Source organism: Vanacampus margaritifer, chromosome 8, assembly GCF_051991255.1.
Source record: "Vanacampus margaritifer isolate UIUO_Vmar chromosome 8, RoL_Vmar_1.0, whole genome shotgun sequence".
Taxonomy (NCBI): Eukaryota; Metazoa; Chordata; class Actinopteri; order Syngnathiformes; family Syngnathidae; genus Vanacampus; species Vanacampus margaritifer.
The window spans coordinates 23,882,508-23,903,012 of record NC_135439.1 but is presented as its reverse complement, the minus strand read 5'-3'; the positions used below and the strand labels follow the sequence as shown (position 1 = coordinate 23,903,012).

At 37.6% G+C, this 20,505-nt stretch overlaps 1 protein-coding gene across 3 annotated transcripts in view; it reads left to right on the top strand.

Moving 5' to 3' along the window:
* The window catches only part of LOC144056163 (receptor-type tyrosine-protein phosphatase gamma-like), a 426,470-nt gene that overhangs the window by 83,618 nt on the left and 322,347 nt on the right, over positions 1-20,505 (top strand). For all 3 annotated transcript variants that reach the window (XM_077572672.1, XM_077572671.1, XM_077572673.1), the window contains exon 2: positions 827-943. In XM_077572672.1, the coding sequence (XP_077428798.1) occupies positions 827-943 (117 nt within the window). The remainder of the gene's footprint in view (positions 1-826; positions 944-20,505) is intronic.

The following is a 20,505-nucleotide window of genomic DNA, read 5'->3' as shown; positions in this document are numbered from 1 at the left end:
AAGCTGCATCAAAGCCTTCTGTATACGCTTAAATAAAAAACACAACAACATATAAATATGTTTTTGGGCGTAAAGAACAAAGTATTAAAAAAACATATTTATACGTTTTTGGGTTTGAATTAGTTAATCGAATTCACAAAATCAAGGCCCGAGGTTCATTCCGGCCTGTGACATTATTTTATGTGGCCCGCAAATCCAAACCATGTGCATCTAATTCATGATTCATGAAATTGTTTTCAATTTGAACAATACTGAGTTATGAGATATTGCATAATAGTGATGCAAATCCAAGTGTACACCTTAGACATGAGTCTAAAGAAACAGCTGGTTGAACTGAAACTAAAGGTCAGCATCAAGAGGTCCAAGAAAAAGTCAGCCAATTCAGATACACACCAGACCTCAGACCTGTCTGACATCATGAACTTGTCCAAGTATAAGCTTTTCTACAATATATAGGTCAATTTTTACAACAAGGGAGCAGAGTAAAGAAAATAAAGTAGAATCTATAGTCAGGCATTTTGTTTGTTTGTTTGTTTCTGCTCCTTTTCTTTCTGCCCATAGTTTTTTACATGGTTTTACATTGCATTGCCTAAAGTTGTGGTAGTAGTTCCACAAATTTGTGTGGTGCAATTCCACTGCAATTTTTTATTTGTTTTTGTTGACCTTTCCCCCCACTCTGAATGTGCTTATGCATGATAATTCAACTAAGGACACAGTTGGATATTATCTGGCCCAGTTGGTTTCCAACCTGGGCTGCAGAGTGCTGCTGATGATCTGCTTCTCTTTGCGCTAACCTTTGTGTCCTTGTTCTTCTTCTCACCTGCAGTGTTGACAGGAACCCAAGCTGAGTCCAGTTCCCCCGTCCAACGGCTTCGTACAGCCATGGCTGGTGAGAAACGAGTGCGGAGAGCTGCCACCGAACAGACCTATTGGGCCTACTCAGGTATGTGGTTTAATGTGTGTGAGAGTGGCAGGATGCCGGGCCGGGCAAAAGCTGGTCGGTGTTGCTTGGGAAAGGGCGGGTAATGGCAACATTACAGTTGGTTTCCAATTAAAGGGAAACAATTACCCTGGTATGGTGGCCAGTAAAAAAAAATGTTTGTTCTACTTTTGGATTTATTTTAAAAGGGGAGTTTGTAACAACAACAAAAATTGCAATACTGTAGCTCAATGTCATTACAGGGGAAGACAATGTTAAACATTTCTTGACAATAATATGTATAATATGTTATATGTGACCTCACTCATCTAAACATGACATTCTGATTAATATTACATATGTGGAATAAGAGTTATGCAGCAAAATCCAGCCGTTTTTATCCATCTCAGGGTGTTGCCATTTTGCCACTTGCTGTCGACTGAAGATGACATCACAGTTGCTCAGGGCTCTGACCTGTTTTCTGAAGCTCAGCTGTGATTAGTTGTTGCCTGAGACCTGAGCAACTGTGATGTAATTTTCAGTCGACAGCAAGTGGCAAAATGGCCGCCTTCTGATATTGATAAAAACTGCTGGATTCCCTACTACCGTTACAAATGTCGGAGTCTGAGAGTCCCATTTTCTTCATCATATATTGAGTAATGTATGTTCTATGAATAATTTTGTATTGGATAAGTTGTAAATTTGTGTGTTTTGTCATTTTAAATACGTTTTCACAAACTTGATTCCAAAAGTCAGATTCCGGAGCTATAGACAAGTCTGTCTCCCATTTCGAGATGGGTAAAGACATTTTATCAGTATACGAAAGTAACATGTATTTTTGAGAGTTTTTTTGTTGTTGTTGGCGAAAGCTTGGGAATATCTTTAGCTAAAACAGGCGGTTGGAGCGTACCACAAAGTGTTGGAATTGGTTTCTTTATCATACTTTAAAAAAAAACAGTTTTTTATTTTGTATTTTTGGAGCAAGGATGTATATGATATTAACATATATCTGAGAAAAGATGGTGGAGATGTGTAATTCCTTTCTGCTCCCACACACCAAAATAAAACGATTGGTTGTTAAGTTGAAAGTCGGGGTTATGTCATAGGGGAGAAAGCCCGCAGGGCTCCACTTGGGCTTTTGTAATTTTTAGTGCCTTCTTCCAGGCAGTCAGGGTGGCGGAAATCATTGGGTTTTTAAAACAATTGTGTCGCTTAATCGATGTTGTAATGAAGAGTAAATCTAGAAGTCTGAGATTATTACAATCCTTCTGTTCTAGTTCCAGCCAACAGTTAGTATCTCTGTTGGGTTGTGCCCATAGAACGATATATTGTAGCTGGTTAGCTATATAGTAGTGCATACAATTTGGTGCCTCTAGACCTCCTTTGGATTTACTTTTCTGAAGAGTAGATAGACTAATCTTTGCTTTTTTTTATTCCAGTAAAATTTTGTAACGGCCGAGTCTGGAACCAGTTAGCTGTAGGTTTAAATGGAATCATTGAGAAAAAATTGTTTATTTTGGGTAAAACTTTAATTTTAATGATGGCTATATTGGTCCTATTAGAGAAATAGGAAGATTATTCCAGCGCTCCAAGTCACTATAAATGCTATCCAGAAGTGGAGTAAAGTTTAAATGATTTAAATCAGTTAATTTAGGTGAGATTTTTATGCATAAGTATTTTAAATTACCTATAGGAAATGAGTAGTGTGGGTCCTGGCTTGCAGGGTTCCATGAATTTTCTGTAATCGGTAGTAGTGTTGATTTTGTCCAGTTAATAGAATAATCTGATAAATTTGAGAATTTAGTTATTAAATTAAATACTTTCCATAACGAAATAGCAGGCTTTTCTAAATAAAGTAAAATATCATCGGTATATAGATTAATTTTGTGTTCTGTTACCCCAGAGTGAATTCCTTGAATCCTTCTTTCCTGGCGTATAGCTAATGCAAGTGGCTCAATAAATATTGCAAATAATAAAGGGGACAGTGGGCATCCATGTCTTGTGCCTCTCTATAGAGTAAAACTCTGGAATATAAATCCATTAGTAGTAACTGTAGCTTTAGGAGAATCATACAATACTGACACCCAGTGAATAAATGACTTCCCAAAGCCAAATTTATTTAAAACAGCAAAGAGGAAGTACCAGTTAACTTTGTCGAAAGCTTTTTCTGCATCCAATGATATGATAACTACCTTTTTATCATGCCGCTGTGACATGCTAATAAGGTTAAAGAGCCTCCTCAAAGTATTAGTAGAGTGACAACCTTTAATAAAGCCTGTTTGGTCGCTATGAATGAGTGTCGAGATTACTGTTTCTAGTCTAGATGCGAAAGCCTTAGTGATCATTTTAATATCAGTGTTAATTAGTGAAATCGGACGGTAACTTGATGGAAGGGCGGGGTCTTTTTCTGTCTTTAATAAAAGTTTAATTGCTGCTGTATTCATGTGTGGACGTCCAAAACAATCTATCTGAACATACCGCACAAGTTATTTCAAACAATCACTCACGTCTCACGGATAAACCAACATGACATTGCCAAAAACATGTCATCTTTGATTGGACTCGGGAGATTCTTCTTCTCCAGACTCTTAGTGAGGTGGATTTCAACATTTTGTGGTAAATAGCGCCAGCTACTGTGCAGGAGGGGCATAACAATTAGTAGGCGTCTGATTGAAAAAAATGCTGGCAGACTGCATTGCAAGACGCGCGGCACCACTGCGCCGTTGCCGTGATATGTCAATAATTTGGCGCCTGCGCGGTCCAATCACATTTAAGCAGGGGCACGTGCCACCCTGGCCTCCCCTCTGGCTCTGCCAGTGGTTGTGCTTAGTAAATGTAATAAATAATATCGTTGTGCTAGATAAATTAAAAGACAACGTTTAGACTAGCGAACGTTTCCAACTAAGGGAAAACATTGAAGCATATCATTCCCTCAACGTTCTAAAAAGGTTTTTCTTTGGTTTGGTTGTAACTAACCTTTCGATAACCACGTTCTTTAAACGTTTAGTACTAACGCAATATGAACCAGAATACAGCATTTAGACTTGGGGGGCTACATAGAGCATATTATTGTCATTGTCGGGGGTCTACCCCCCCCCAATTGGTTACCCCTCCTGTTTGAAAGAGCTTGGAGGAATGTTGGTTTTACTGTCGACAGTGGGTGATTTTGAGTCTATGTTGTTTCTTCTGTCCGTCCTTCATATATATGTTTTATATTTACAGTTTCTGTAAGAGCAGTAAAAGTTATCTACCAAATTCAATCTCTCACTAACTCATGTTTCAATTTGATTACGATTCATATGACTACAATTCAAAGTGATGCGTTTTTTTAATACTTTGTCCTGCACTCACAAAAAACATATTTATTTATTTATTTTTAATTTTTTTTTTATGCTGGAGCATATAGAAGGCTTTGATGCAGCTTCTAACCTGAAGGGGTGGCTTAAAGCAATAGTGGTTGCTACAAAAAATGACCAGCAGGTGGCAGCAGAGTATAAGAGATCAACCAGGGCCATGTTGCAAAAAGTTCTTTCCCCACTGTTTTTAACAGATTTGTGAATAATGATGAAACTTAACTATATTCTAATGCTAATTGCTGCAAAACAGAAACAGATACAAATATACATTTTTTTCCTGGTGAAAGAAGAGACTCTAATCTTTCTTTTGGTAGGTTCCATGTTTTTTCAGCAATAGACAATATTCTGTGGGCCTTGCAAAATCAGTCAAAATCCAGTAAAACAGCTGGGGGCGAAGGGGGTTGCTTCAGTGAAAATGACTGGGAGTGAATGAGTTAATGTGCTGTAGAGCCTGCAGGGTAATTGTTTTTTTTTTTATGTTTTTTTAAATCAATGCATCTGAAATGAATCAATGATTTTTTTTCTTACTGTGACTGCTTACAAATGTTAAAACAATATTTCTAATGACAATAATGAACATTCATTCTAGATACAATCATTTCTACATTATTTTAAGTAGAAAATAAGAGCTTAATCAATTAGAATATAACATTTACCAAAAAATATTTATTTTAAGTTACAAGTGGTTTAAAATTATTGTTAGAAATATGATATCCATGTCAGTAAGCGCTTTTAGTGCACAATACTTTTTTTTATTATTATTATCTTATCACTCAGATCACTCGTATCAATAACAAAGTGAGCATTTCAGTCTTGTGCGGCTGGATTTTCTGTTATTGGAATTCACTTAGTGAGGTGGTCTCTTTCCTCAGGGACACAGCCACTGAGACACCAAAGTTGAGATTTAAATTAATCATCTAATTAAGCTTCTTTGAGTTTTGCTTCAGTTGATGTAGTTGACAAAAGTGTTCATTGTACAAGCATAAGGAGCTGCATGCACTGCTGGCTGCACACGAAATTCAATCACATACATTTTTTTTTGTTATTTTATTAATAGTTATTTACCTAAATAGCTTGCCATGTTGACACAGTGGTTCCTATAAAGTATCTAGTGTAGCTATATAATTATACGGTTTACTATTAATGTATTTTTTCTTATTTTGCTCAAGTCAGCTCATCACAATAGCTATTAAGTCACTCTCCTTTTCTGTATAAATTAGAAAATCATTGTTAGTGGAGGGTTAAATGTTGCTGTTCTGCACATTGTGGCTTGATTGCTGTGTGTGTGTGTGTGTGTGTGTGTGTGTGTGTGTGTGCGTGTGTGTGTGTGTGTGTGTGTGTGTGTTTGGGGGGGTAAGAAATGCTCTTGGATTTCCAAAACCATAAATATAGCATTTATACATTTTGTATCAGTCTGGACTGGCTGGAAAGCCAGCTGGGATAGGCTCCAGCACCCCCTCAACCTTTGTGAGGAATAAGCTGTTATGATAATGGATGGATGGATGGATTTTGTACAATGTAAAAAAAACAAAAACAATGTGCACAGCCCCAGCACTCACTCATTCCACGTTGATTGCAGCTACACTTCCATGTTCCATTGATTCATAACCTTTTAAATATGTATTGCAAACCCATAGACTGTAAACTGCCTTCTTCAGAGTTTTCTCAACTTTCATCTGTTATAACTTGCTTTTTTCTGTAATTGTGTCCTCCAATGCTCTAATAAAACTCTAATCAGAACCTCAGTGGTCCATAACTGTTCTGGCCTCTGCCTGAACAGGGTGGCAGATTAAAGTCTGGTACAGTGCTGACCAATCAAATGTTATCTGGGGATTGGTGCAATAACCCCAGAATAAACAACACATTGTAAATGACGAACACTCATTGTGTAAGGCTTACAAGCTAAATCTTCAACTCCAAAACAGACCACAAACTAAGCACAAATGCATGAAAAAAACTGTGATGTCAAACAACAAATAAGGTTATAAAAGAAAACTAAAGACCTCTATACACCAATCTGACAACGGCTTTGGGGAAGTGGCTGGGCGTCGGTATGCAGCATCTGATTAATGTATAGAGTAGAGGTGGGAACCTCTGGGTACCTCACGGATACGATATGCGATACAAGGCTAATGATAATGATTAACTCACGACATGACGATGCCGCGATTATCGATATATTGGTCAGGAAATAAGTCCACAATAATCTACGATAAAACTTCTCAAGACATAAACTGATAGTTCCTTTTTGTAACATTACTGAAACACAATGGCCGTTTCTCAATATGCATTCTTTTCCGTATTTACTTTCTTGTGATGTCTTGAAACATAATCAGTTGCGGCCCAAGTACTGTTCCAATTGCAAGTACACAAAAAGCCATAAGGGTCGAGCAAAGAACGAACGAAATACCTGGATGTTATTCTTACTGCGAGCTTCCGGGTTCTGACGCATTACCGTAACTGTGTACCACGTGATTAGATAATATATAATTCTGAGTAGTATATTAAAGAAGTATAATTTGAAATTATACATGGGATTTATCCAATTTAGTCTTATATTGGGGGGGAAAAGTTCTGGAAAGACACCGATGTGAGTTGCAGGTTTTGATCTGTTTCTCCTGAAATTGTGGTATACAGACGCTCCCCTACTTACGAACATTCGAGTTACGAACAACGGTACATACGAACATGTCTGCGCGCATGTCAAAAAATGTTCGGAAAGAGATGCTGTAAATTAGATTTTTTATTGCGCACCTTTTTCCGAGTACTGTAGTGCTTCTTTCCGCCGCTAATACCGACGCTTGGCGCTGTGAGAGCTCACCCAGCATTGGAGGCTCAGCAACGTGTCGAGGAGGAGGAAGAAGAAAAAACGCCTGTCGCTTATAGATAAAGCCATCGCACTCTTCGAGCAGCAAGACCCAAATATTGAACGTTGCACAAAGGTTGCAAATCAATTGAATGATGCCATACAGTGCTACCGCATCATTTATGATGAAAAAAGAAGAAAACTGTGCAATCGTAGTTAGATCGCTTCTTTCGGCCAGTTTCTAGTAAATCCTCCAAGGAAGATACTCATCAACCCTCATCTTCTTCTCCGCGACCCTCAACTTCTTCCTACATTGAAGTTACGGAGGAGGAAGTAACTTTTGAAGCCCATTCCAGCGACGACGAAGAACCTCTCATGATATAAAATCCTCCTCTTCCTCCTCCTTCTCCTCCATCAAATCCTTAAGCATCGAGTACATCTTCCAAAAGTAAGTTAAACTTCATTTTATTTATCTTATTACGTACATGTACATACTGTGTGTGTCTCTCACTCTCTCTCTCTAACATACGTAGTACAGTACTGTACGTATTCTCTTTAAACATAAATTATAATACAAAATATAGCACTGAAGCAACTTACGAACAAATTCACCTTACGAACGATCGCTCGGAACGTAACTCGTTCGTAAGTTGGGGAGCGTCTGTATCTATAAAAAAAAAATCTTTGAATATATAGTAAATCATATTTAATATATATTAATATATAATATTGTAAATTGCAGTTGTTAAACTACGTTGTGTAAAAAAAAAGAAGATTTAATAAAGTTGTACTTTACACAATATTTACTATTATTTACGTTCATAAAAGGGGAGGAATACTGTACTTAAAAACATGATGATGGTGGGGGTCAGCAATGCACATGCCGTGCCTAGTCTGCTGTAAATTAAAGAAGAAGAGAAGATGCTCCTCCGCTGCCATTCGTTCCTTGAAGTACGAAATGCATCTTGGGATATTTCCTCAGGCAAGCCTTCACCAAGCAACAACCGATGGATTCTTAGTTTAAGCTAGCAAAAAAGAACGGAATTCCGTGTGGTCTTGGCTTATGCATACTTTTGTATACTTATGCATACGATTGGAACAGTACTTGGGCTGCCACTGATGACGTCTCCCGAAATCACAAAGACGTAAGTAAGGATTTTTACCAATGTATGTTGTACAAACACATTTTGAAACATCAACATAGTAGTAAACCTTTGACAATATTATGTTTGATTGGCTTGACTTTGCGTTGACCCTGTCTCTTTAGAAAAGGTTCACATTTACAGCATGCAATGATGTTTTAAAGAGGGAAGCGAGATATGGGCCGTTTACCATGACAGTGCCCTTGCCCTGAAAGCTATGCCTCTCATTAAACTTGCAACAATGGCAATAATCCATGATCATTACCAATTACAATTTTATAGGTGGATAAAATAGTCAAGTAAAAGAGCAGTATAACACGCTATTGGCTCACAATGAACGATTGTGAGTAATGATAAGGTTGAAAAACATCACACATTGAAATTGTGACGAGCTGGGTTTGTGTACGACCTGATGAACTTCACAATCCAAGGACACTGAGGACAAAGACAGCTGTTTTTTTAATCAACCTTGTGTCTGTCATTCTTTGGCAGTCATCACTAAAAGGCCTCAACGCACACGTGTCTTGATTAAAAGAATGCCACCAAGCAATTGAGACATCCGTGCGAGGTATATGGGGTGATGCATTATACAACTACTCTCTTTGATTGTGTCAGTAGCTGCGTGTCTAATGCAAGATCAAACCTGTACACTTTGTGGGTAAAAGTATCGATTCGTTGACCTCACTGCGATAATATTTCCACATCTTTCAAGAAGTCCTTCAGTATCAATGTGTCTTGCTGAGGACTGAGAGGACAATATCCATCTCCTGATGAAATGAAGAGTGAGGTTTGTTTCAGCCTTAAAGGGATACTTGACTCATTGTGCCATTTTCAGCAGTAAAAACTAATTTTTTTGTCCAAAATTGATTTGATAACGTTATTTTTTATGTACAATTAATACCTTTAAAAATATTTTTTTGACACTTGCTGTTGATTGAAGATGACAATACCTGTGTTGAGGAAGTGTGTAACGACCAATCATGGCTCAACCTGTTTTCAAATTAATTCTGGACAAAATATTAACTCTTTACTTCTGGAAATGGCTCAATGAGTCAAGTGTCACTTTAAGGCCTTTTCACATTACACTTCGCACAGTGCAATTCGCTGTTGACAACCCATTTATCGTGCATTTGCTGCTGCAGTGCAACAGCGCAAAAGGTTGGCGGTACACAAGATGGGCCCAAATTAAAAAATTCAACATCTCGCCGTATCCAATGGGAATGATGGTGGAAGATATAGATTTTGGAGTCATAGAATGAAAACAACTTAAATCAACAATTTGGGCCAATTATACTGAAGGTTTGCGTGGCTCTTACTTAGATGGCAGCAATGACTCTTTTGACAAGATTGGGTAGGCGTCAGTAGAAGACGTGAGGCGGAGCTAGAGGGGACAATGGCTGGGGAAGGGAAGAGAATATGGCGACCGGTTGCAAGCAGCTCACGCTCGAGCAGTTTTTTTCAAAGACGAAACGCATCGACCAACGCTAAAGAGCACATTGATGACGACGATGATCATCATCGATCAAGAAGTGGTGACTCCGAGGTTGGAAGCATTGACGCGGCAGTAGAAGACGTGAGGCGGAGCTAGATGGCTGAAGTGAACAATGGCGACCGGCTGCAAGCAGCTCACACTTGGGAAATTTTTTCAAAGACGAAAGGCATTGACAAACGCTAAAGAGCACATTGATGACGACGATGATCATCATCGATGATGATGATGGTGACTCCGAGGTTGACGCTGAAGTTGGAAGCGCTGACGCGGCGGCTATGACGACGTCATAAAGGTTCACGGGCTAGCGATGCTAACACCGGAAAACGCGGAGCACAACCGAGCACGCTCAGGCGGACGTTCAATCGGACGACGAAGAGTGCCCCGAGTCCAATGCATATTCATCGGAGTAGTGGGTACAGTCTGCTACTTGCTATTCCCCAGAAAAAAAGGCCGTCAAGAAAGTATAACGTCTGCACGTGAAAGGGGCCATCGCAGTGAAACTACTCTGTTTTGCAAATCCTGCTCCCTCTCCTTGCACGCAGGGGAGTGTTACAAAAAGAAAAACTGTATTTGAAACATCCACATAATTGTAAATAGTACCACAGTTGCACACATTTGTAAATAGTTTGCGAAATTGTTTTGTCAAATTGTTAAACTGTTGAATGGAAATAAACGTATTTTGCAATCTAAAAACACTTTTTCATTGTTGGTGGTAAGTGTTTTACAGAAGTAAAGCACTGTTTAGGTGTTTGTGGCATCATTCATGGACAAAAAGAAGTGTACAATTCACTAGAGTGCATGAAATAACATCGTTTCACAAAAAGCTCTTTTTCTCCGCTTTTTGTTTCATAACAGAGCATTTCGGTGAAACTAACCATTTTCTATTGTTGAAGGTAGAAACAAACTTTTTTTTCTGATGAAAGATGAGAGTTCAATCATTTGGTAGTATGTGTGTTTCCATAGTCCAAACACAACATTTTCTGTGGACCTTGAAAGATCAGTCAAAATGCTTAAATCGGCTGGCACTGGCGACATCCCGTTTCTGAAAACGTCTGGCAGTGAAAGAGTTAAAGATTAGATAGCTCTCAATATGAAAAGAAAAATGCACTGAGCTGTCATCAACATCTTATAAACACAATTATGCCATCTAGTGGCAGAAAAATGACCTCCACACAATGCCACACACAATTTTACAGTACGGTACATCTTTTTAATTTTAACTAAATTTTATGATTTATTATGAAATTACTGTATCAAGGATTAAAAGATGCAACCTATTCTTTCAGTCTAACATTTTTTCCACTTTTATGTTTACAAGAACATGAAAAATTTGAATAAAAAAAAAATTGTCATAAAAAAAATTCATCGCACATTTAAAACAGATAAAATGTGTGATTAATTGTGAGTTAATTATTGAAGTCAAGCAATCAATTACGATTTAAAAAATTATCGCCTGACACCCCTAATATATATATATATACTGCGATTGGCTGGCAACCAGTTCAGGGTGTAACCCGCCTACTGCCCCCCGCGACCCTTGTAAGGAAAAGCGGTTAAGAAAATGGATGGCACCACACACATTGATACCGTCGAGGGACTCTGTGTGCATTCAAATATGGCTTGCACTTAATCAAGTTTCGCTTCGACCCCCTCGTGGAGCAGCATTTTGCACGTCAGCCTGAGAAGGTACATTGTTGCTGTGTATTAGAAATGAGAGTTATTCTCACTGGGTTGTCGATTAATATTCCACAAACTCACAGTCAGTTTTCTTCTTAATAGAGACTTGGATGTAAAATGCTCTTCTCCGTCTCTTTTTATTTTACATCCGTACAGCCGCACATCACTCAAAAATGTGGATGTGTGAAACGGTGTTTGCCCATTTCTTGCTCTTTGACTACATATTAAGCCAGGGTACGCCCCAGGCCTCCTGCCTCATCAATCCAAGTGTGTTTCTGTGTTTAGAAATCTGGGCAAGGACATCTTGTCTCATTTATCTTTAGTTGACGCTGAGTGTGATTTCTTCTGCTTAGGGGAAGCCATGTCCCTGCTTATTAATTATGCCTGAAATATTAAAAAGACTCCATCAAAGATGAATTATTAATTCATTTGGCCCAGATCATCTCGGCTAAAGATTTTCAAGACTTGTCATACATCATCTGACAACAGTGTAACAACATTGTGTAGTTATGTCATGTCCCTTGTAATGAGTGAGTGACATCAGGAGCAGTTTGTGGTTAGTTTAGTGTTAGAGTCTGCTTCATGCTCCTTATGAGTGTTTTGATTTTGTGTTGGTGGGTTTCACTCTTTATCCAAATAATAATAATAATAATAATAATAATAATAATAATAATAATAATAATAGAGCTGTCAAACGGTTACATTTCTTAATCAGATTAATCCCATTTTAGAATTTTGATTAATCACTTAATTAAAAAGGCTTTTTATCACAGGCATGAAAACGGGTCAGGGGGGAAAATGGTGAGGTCTAGAACCAAAATTTTGGCCGTTAATATCAAACTGAGGGGGTGCAGGTGATGGCGAGTTTTAATGTTCAAGATTTAAGATTTTATGGTGTCAAGAAAAAACAGTTTTCAAAAATGCGAACGTCTTTGCTACATTTATCAACATCCGCGTGGATGTTGAAAAACAGCATGTGCTGCATTTAAGTAGGTAGGGTACCTTTTGCATTTGAACCGGTTTGGTTCTAAATGTCGGTGCTGGGGTATCGATACTATTACTAAACAATACCAATTTTCGGTACTTTTGTTCTGTTGTTTGTGATAATAAATGTTAATTTATTTACCAATAAAATAATAGTTAAAAAAAAAAACATTTACTTTAACAGTCATTTTTCAAAGTAAACACATGTGCCAGAAAGGATGGAGTTACAAAAATCAAGATATAACATTAAGAAAGTATAAATAATACCATCAATTAATATTAGAAGTAACAAAGTGAGAAGCAAAGTTCTTTACAATGAACAACATAAAGAACAAAATTAAGCAGTAATACAACAGATGATAAACAATTGTATTAGATATTTTGGTTCCTTGTGCAGTTGTTTTTCAAGAATGTGCAAGCGCATGTAGCGCGATGAATTGGCTCCCAACTTGGAGTGAAATCTCGCAAAAAATGACAGTTGCAAGAGGATATGAACGACAATGAAGAGAATAATTGGGACTTGGGAGCAGACTCAATGTAGACTGTATACAACGCGGTACGTAATGTTTGCTAGTGCTACAGGTTGGCCACTAGATTTTGCTGTTTTATCGTTGCCCATGAAATTATAAATATGGTGTAAGTAATATATTGTAACGATGGTAAAGCTACACACCTTATAAAATGATTCAAATTGGTGGGTGAAGACGGTCATCTGCTATGTCCGCGTGTGGTCCGTGCCAAGGAGTGGTAGGCGACATTCCGCTCGGCCTCAGCACCAAGAAGTTCACGGAGGTGTGGGGCACCACCTTCAAGCAAAGCATGCTAGAAACATTCACTCTACCTCTCACTCTCGTTTGGCTTGCCGGTGTGCGCTTGCTTATTAACCCAAATCCCAAACCCAGAAATGCATTTTAGCGTAGCGTGAATGAAATCTAGTGCGAGTGGGTGACATCAGTACGCTGCCTGTGCGTACACTGCTGCGTTCAAGTGCGTAATAAAAAATTACCAACACATCCCGGTGTGGACAGCCACAACTTAAGACACGCTTCGGAACATGGCTTTGTGCCGTCCTCGGGGTACCCATCACACCCGGAGTTCACTGATACAATGACTCTCTGGTTATCCCTTTTTTTTTTGTGATTAATCATTGAGTTAATGCTTTAACTCCGACAGCACTAATTAATAATAATAATAATAATACTACAGTAATTAGGTCAACAGTAAATGGACAGCTTATGTAACGCTTTCTACACTATATGGTGCTTTGAATTATATACACTATGCAACAAACTGTTGAACTGTTAACACACCAAGGTTATTTTAGTCAACAAAAACTAAACTAAAAAACTAAAACTCAGAAAATAATTTTGTTAACTGAATAAAATAAAAACAAAAATGCTTTTTAAACACGAAAACTCAAACTACATTTTCTGTGAAAATTTCCATTTTAGTCTTTGGTAATTAATTTAATACATGAGCCTTTGGGGATGATTTAATGTAAATATTCTCATTCTTTCACTTGATTGTATTTTAAGGGCATCTTATCAATCGCAACCGGTCTGATCTTTGTGTGATCAGCAGTGTGTTAACTCAAAAAAGCCTGATCTGTTTGTGCTGTTTCAAGAGTTTAAACTATCAAAGTTAATGTAAGACTATTTGTTGTGTCTGAATTTAGCCCTAATAGATCTTATTGTAAAGTATAAAGAGCAGAATTTGCACTGTTTTAATTTAATTATATTGTTAGATAATATCTGAAGTTACACTTGTATCATTTTGTCTATTTGATGTTCATGTTTTGATTAGAAAATAGAATAAACAGAAGAACCGAATACAGTATAAATTACTCACTGGTCCTTTTTTACTTGAATATTTAGTTACTCTTATTTAAGTAATTATTTGATGGACAACTGTTTACTTTGAGTTAAATTACCGCTATTATAATTTGAGTACTCTTTAAGTACTCTGAGTAAGTCTATGTGTGTTAAGGTGCAACCTGAATCAGGTGGAGTAAGTCTGTGTGTGTTAAGGTGCAACCTGAATCAGGTGAAGGTCAGTGAGAGTCTTAAGTCATCCCCTACATCCCATCTTGATTTGCTTCCTCCATTTCGTTTTTCAGTCCACATCGTAACCCATCTGTTATGTCTGTGCCGGTTACCATGGCACCATCAAAGAAACTCATTTATCCTTCTTTGTCATTGCCGCAACAATACAAAGAACACAATCAGACAATCCACAAACCCCACCATAGCACGCACGCACACACACACACACACACACACTGCAATCACCTTTTAATTCCACCTGATGTATTACTCTGGCAGGAACCAATTTTAGTGGCCAGAATTAGGCCTTAAATCACCAAATCAGCTCCTTTCACCCATCCAGTCATCTATCAAACAACCTTCCTTGCTTAACACACACATCAATAAAACGGCTATGTAAATAAATCAGTAAAAGCTGTGACATAAAGATAAATATTCTATCAAACACAGATTGGAACATTTGTTTTTGCACTGATAGATGACATACTGTATGCGCTGGTGCCAGGCTTTGGCATTTTTTTGTGTTCATCCTTGTTGTCTTAGAAAAGCGTGTATGTTTGTACATTTGGGAACCAGTGGAAATGCAGAATTCTGTTAGGCGGCAGTACACATCCAGGGAATCTTCTTTCACATTTTGTTTTAAATTAAACACTTATAACTCATTTTCAGCCTGACAACGCTTACTTAAAATGCATTTCCTAATCAGTTAGACTATTTTAAACAAAATGGTCCCCATGAGGCAGCAGAATAATTTATTTTTAATCACTCTGATTACTTTTATTAATCCTGTCTAATCCAATTTCACAATCTTAAATAGAGTAGTGTTAATTTTGTCAACAAAAACTAAACAAAAATAATTTCGTCAACACACATTTTTCACCAAACTAAAATTGGTCTAGGCTAGACTAAAACCCTCATTAATAAACAATAACTGAAAACTAAATCATCAGTACGCTTTCTCGTCAACTAATAAACACGAGACGAAAATGTACTTCACTTGATAAAAACTGGACTAAAATCTATAGACGAAAATTATTTGATTTTGTAAAATTTTGTCTAGGCTGCTAATCTGTCATGTGACACACAGTGACACACCTTCCAAATCTGCAGCTCGCGAGTAGTGCAACATGCACAAACACATGGGACAGACAGGAAGTGGATTCACGTAAAAAGTAAAAAAAGAAAGAAAGAAAAAATGAAATTATAGTTATAACGTAACATTAATCCAACGCCTTTAACGTTCCAACAATAATGTTAATCCGACCGCGAACTAATGCTGGCTAATTTACTAGCTCATAGCATGGATCCATAGTAGTCACTTGTTGATACTGTGATTGTGTCAAGTTGTTTTTCACCCAAAAAAAACCTACACAAATAAAATTATGTTTTCTTGGACTAAAATAAAGACTAAAATGCTACTAGATTTATAGTCAACTAAACATTGACTAAATAAAAACGGTTGACTATGATAAAAACTAACAAGCGTGATTCAAACTGGACTAAAACTGAGACTAAATTTTAAAATGGTGGATAAAATTAACACTAAAATAGAGAAAGGAACGGGTAAAATTCATTTACTGTCGGAATACAAAATACGCTTAACAATATGCTTACCGTATTAAAACTCAAAACCAAGTTAACACTGACCATATCGGCACACTGCAGTGTTGGCTGGAGGAGCTATCTCCTCATCTTTTAAAAGTGAAAACCTCTGATCCTGATTGATGTTGAAAATTACTTTCACTGAGCTATTAAATATGCTGTACCCATTACACGCCCCAGGTTATCAACCACGGAGGTTGTTTTTCAGTTGTCCCAGTAGCCTGTAACATATTGACAACGGACATTCTTCTACCATCTGACCTTCCCACCGTAAATGCTGTTGCTGTGCATCAAGTCTATTGACTTTTTTATTCAGTTTATATGTATTTAATAACTCCAGTCACATATTTTGCATGCATTCATGGAATTACTTATTCCAAGTCACTAAGTGTGAACTGATGACTATGACATATTTTGTTTTTGAATTGAGTTCATATGACTGAAAATGCAACAGAGTGTAAGAAGTTAGGTTAAAGATATCCTTAAATATAGAAAGCCTCTTGTAGCTGAGAACATCCATCATACTCAGCACTCCGACTCGACCTTACTCTATAAACTCATTCTGGACTCACAAATCTACCCGTGCATGCTGTGGAATATTAGACAGCAGATTTTTCTTGCATATAACTGGATTTCATAAATGTAGGTCAACTGTTTCCCAGCTTTTAGGGACGCTGAATGATTAGAGCAATGCTATTGTTGGTGGTGTATGTGTTGATGTATTTTGCTTAGATATTCGTAAAGCATTCAATAGTGTTTCTCATGTAAAGCTCCTTGAATCATTTGGAATTGCTGACAAACTTCTCAAATGGCTTCAGGCATACTTCTTTGGGCAGAAACACAGTTTGTGACAGTTGGAAATTCTAATTCTGGATTAACTAGGGCAGGGCCAGTTGTAAGCAGCCTTATCTGAGGGGGCAGTCAGAAATGTGAAGAAAAATTTAATGTTTTCATTCATGTATTTTGGCCTTTAGTTTATTTTTATTTTTTTTAACAGATTAACAGTTCAAAAATCTCCCCTCACTCCACTCCTCTTTAATTTCTATCACTCCGCTCCACTCCTCTTTTCTCTCCACTCCACCCACAACAGTCTCCTATTTTCCTTCGCAAAATTTCTCACAAACTCGTCCATGTCAGACAGTCTGACCGACAGCGCTATGCATACACACACACACACACACACACACACACACACGCACACACACGCACACACACACGCACGCACACACACACACACACACGCACACACACGCACACACACACACACACACACACACACACACACACACACACACACACACACAGAGAGAACCCCCCCCAACCCCACATAATACCGCACCCCCAAAACCACCATACCCCCACCAAACCTCGCTACCAACGGACTATTTCATTGATTACATATAATTATAATACAAAAATTTAACTAGATCAAAGAAAAAAAATGAATCAATAAATAAAATACAATAAATAAAAAATAAATTGCACATGCTCAAGAAATCCCTGAAGAAAGCACAATAATAATAATAATAATAAGGTAACTATGGAACATAAAACAATGTACTGTATATTCCTGCAGTTAACTATTTATCAACCTTGTTTTTTTCACCCAGTTTAGAAGTGGCACTAACATTAACAAGTGTGAAGTGCAATCTAAAACTGGACTTTTCTAGCCTTCTTTGATGCAAAATCATCAATGACGTCATCATACAAAATATGTTGTACAACTGCTTGATTGATGCTGATGACAAGCTCAGAGAGATGCTCCTGTCACATAGTGGGCCTCAACTACGTTTTATAATCACACACTAGAAACATCTATATCACATGTAGCTTACAAAATGTCATTTCAAAGTATGTTAGAAGTTATTTAACTAGGCAAGTAAGTCCACATCAGCCAGATGTATGTGTTGTTTTGCAAACACACTACAAACAGGTGAGTTTTGTGGCTAAGCAACATATTAGCAAGAGGGTAATAAATAGCCGATTGATGACTGTCACTTTCATAATAATACTCATAGAAATTGGCCTACCTTTTCTGTCTCTCCTCTCCACCTGATGGCTTCCTTTCAGTTGTACTTTTGATCCATTATCTTCATTTAATTAAGTGTCGCCTGCTTACACTGTCCGTTCACCGTTCACAGTCAACCGGAGTCACGTGACGTAAACACGTTTGTTTATCCCCCACCCCTTCTGCAGTCACAGATTGACAACTTGCCCACTTGCCCATGCAGCTGTTGACGTTGAGATGAAGGCGCAACCGCACCTAGTTTACATCTCAACACGGAAATGTGTGGTAGGAGAAACCTAGGAGAAATTAATACTGATATTAAAATTATCACTAAGGCTTTCACATCTAGACTAGAAACAGTAATCTCGACAATTATTCATAGCGACCAAACAGGCTTTATTAAAGATCGTCACTCTACTAATAATATTAGGAGACTCTTTAACCTTATTAGCATGTCACAGCGGCATGATAAAAAGGCAGTTATTATATCATTGGATGCAGAAAAAGCTTTCGACAAAGTTAACTGGTCCTTCCTCTTTGCTGTTTTAAATAAATTTGGCTTTGGGAAATCATTTATCCACTGGGTATCAGTATTATATGATTCTCCAAAAGCTACAGTTACTACTAATGGGATTATATCTCAGAGCTTTACTTTACAGAGAGGCACAAGACAGGGATGCCCACTATCCCCTTTATTATTTGCAATATTTATTGAGCCACCTGCATTAGCCATACGCCAGGAAAGAAGGATTCAAGGAATTCACTCTGGGGTAACAGAACATAAAATTAATCTATATGCCGATGACATCTTACTTTATTTAGAAAAGCCGGCTACTTCGCTAGGGGAAGTATTTAATTTAATAACTAAATTCTCACAGTTATCAGATTATTCTATTAACTGGACAAAATCAACACTTCTACCTATTACAGAAAATTCATGGAACCCTGCAAGCCAGGACCCACACTACTCATTTCCTATAGGTAATTTAAAATACTTAGGCATAAAAATCTCACCTAAATTAACTGATTTAATTCATTTAAACTTTTCTCCACTTCTGGATAACATTTATAGTGACTTGGAGCGCTGGAATAATCTTCCTATTTCTCTAATAGGACGAATAGCCACCATTAAAATGAAAGTTTTACCTAAAATAAACTATTTTTTCTCAATGATTCCATTTCAACCTACGGCTAAATGGTTCCAGTTGTTGGACTCAGCCGTAACAAAATTTTACTGGAATAAAAAAAAAGCAAAGATTAGTCTATCTACTCTTCAGAAAAGCAAATCCAAAGGTGGTCTAGAGGCACCAAATTTTATGTACTACTATATAGCTAACCAGCTACAATATATCGTTCTATGGGCACAACCCAACAGAGACACTAACTGTTGGTTGGAACTAGAACAGAAGGATTGTAATAACCTCAGACTTCGAGATTTACTCTTTATTACAACATCAATTAAGCGCCATAATTGTTTTAAAAACCCAATGATTTCCGCCACCGTGACTGCCTGGTGGAAGGCACTAGAATTGACAAAAGCCCAAGTGGAGCCCTGTGGACTTTCTCCCCTATGGCATAACCCCGACTTCCAACTTAACAACCAACCGTTTCATTTAGCTGTGTGGGAGCAGAAAGGAATTACACATCTCCACCATCTCTTCTCAGATAATATGTTTATATCATATACATCCTTGCTCCAAAAATACAATATAGAAAACGGAAATTTTTTACATTATCTACAAGTTAAAAATATGATAAAGAAAAAAATTCCAACACTTCGGGGTACGCTCCAACCGCCTGTTTTAGCTAAAGATATTAACAAGCTTTCTCCGACAACAACAAAAAAACTTTCAAAAATATATAAGTTACTTTCATATACTGATAAAATGTCTTTACCCATCTCGAAATGGGAGACAGACTTGTCTATAGCACCGGAACCTGACTTTTGGATTCAAGTTTGTGAAAACGCATTTAAAATGACAAAACACACAAATTTACAACTTATCCAATATAAAATTATTCACAGAACATACATCACTCAATATATGATGAAGAAAATGGGACTCTCAGACTCCGACATTTGTCTCCAATGCTTACAAAACACTACAGACACTTATGTTCATGCTTTATGGTTATGTACTCCGGTTATGTATTTCTGGACTAAAGTCTTAGAAAAACTTTCCGCTATTTTGGACTGTAGGATACCTTTATCTCCAAACTTGTGTTTGCTAGGTGACCTAACAACAACTGACTTACCACATAAACAATTTCAATCTACACTTGTAGCCCTTACTATCGCTAAAAAAACAACCGAGATTTTTTATTTTTTTTAGTCGCCCGTGCGCCTTCACATTGACTCCGCCCTGGGCCACATTGCCCATAGCAAAAACCGCTACTGCGCGCCTGTTAAAAATGTGATTTCTCAACTTCTGATTTGAGGAGGCAAGACATTTATTTGAGGGAGTGGTCGGTGTCCC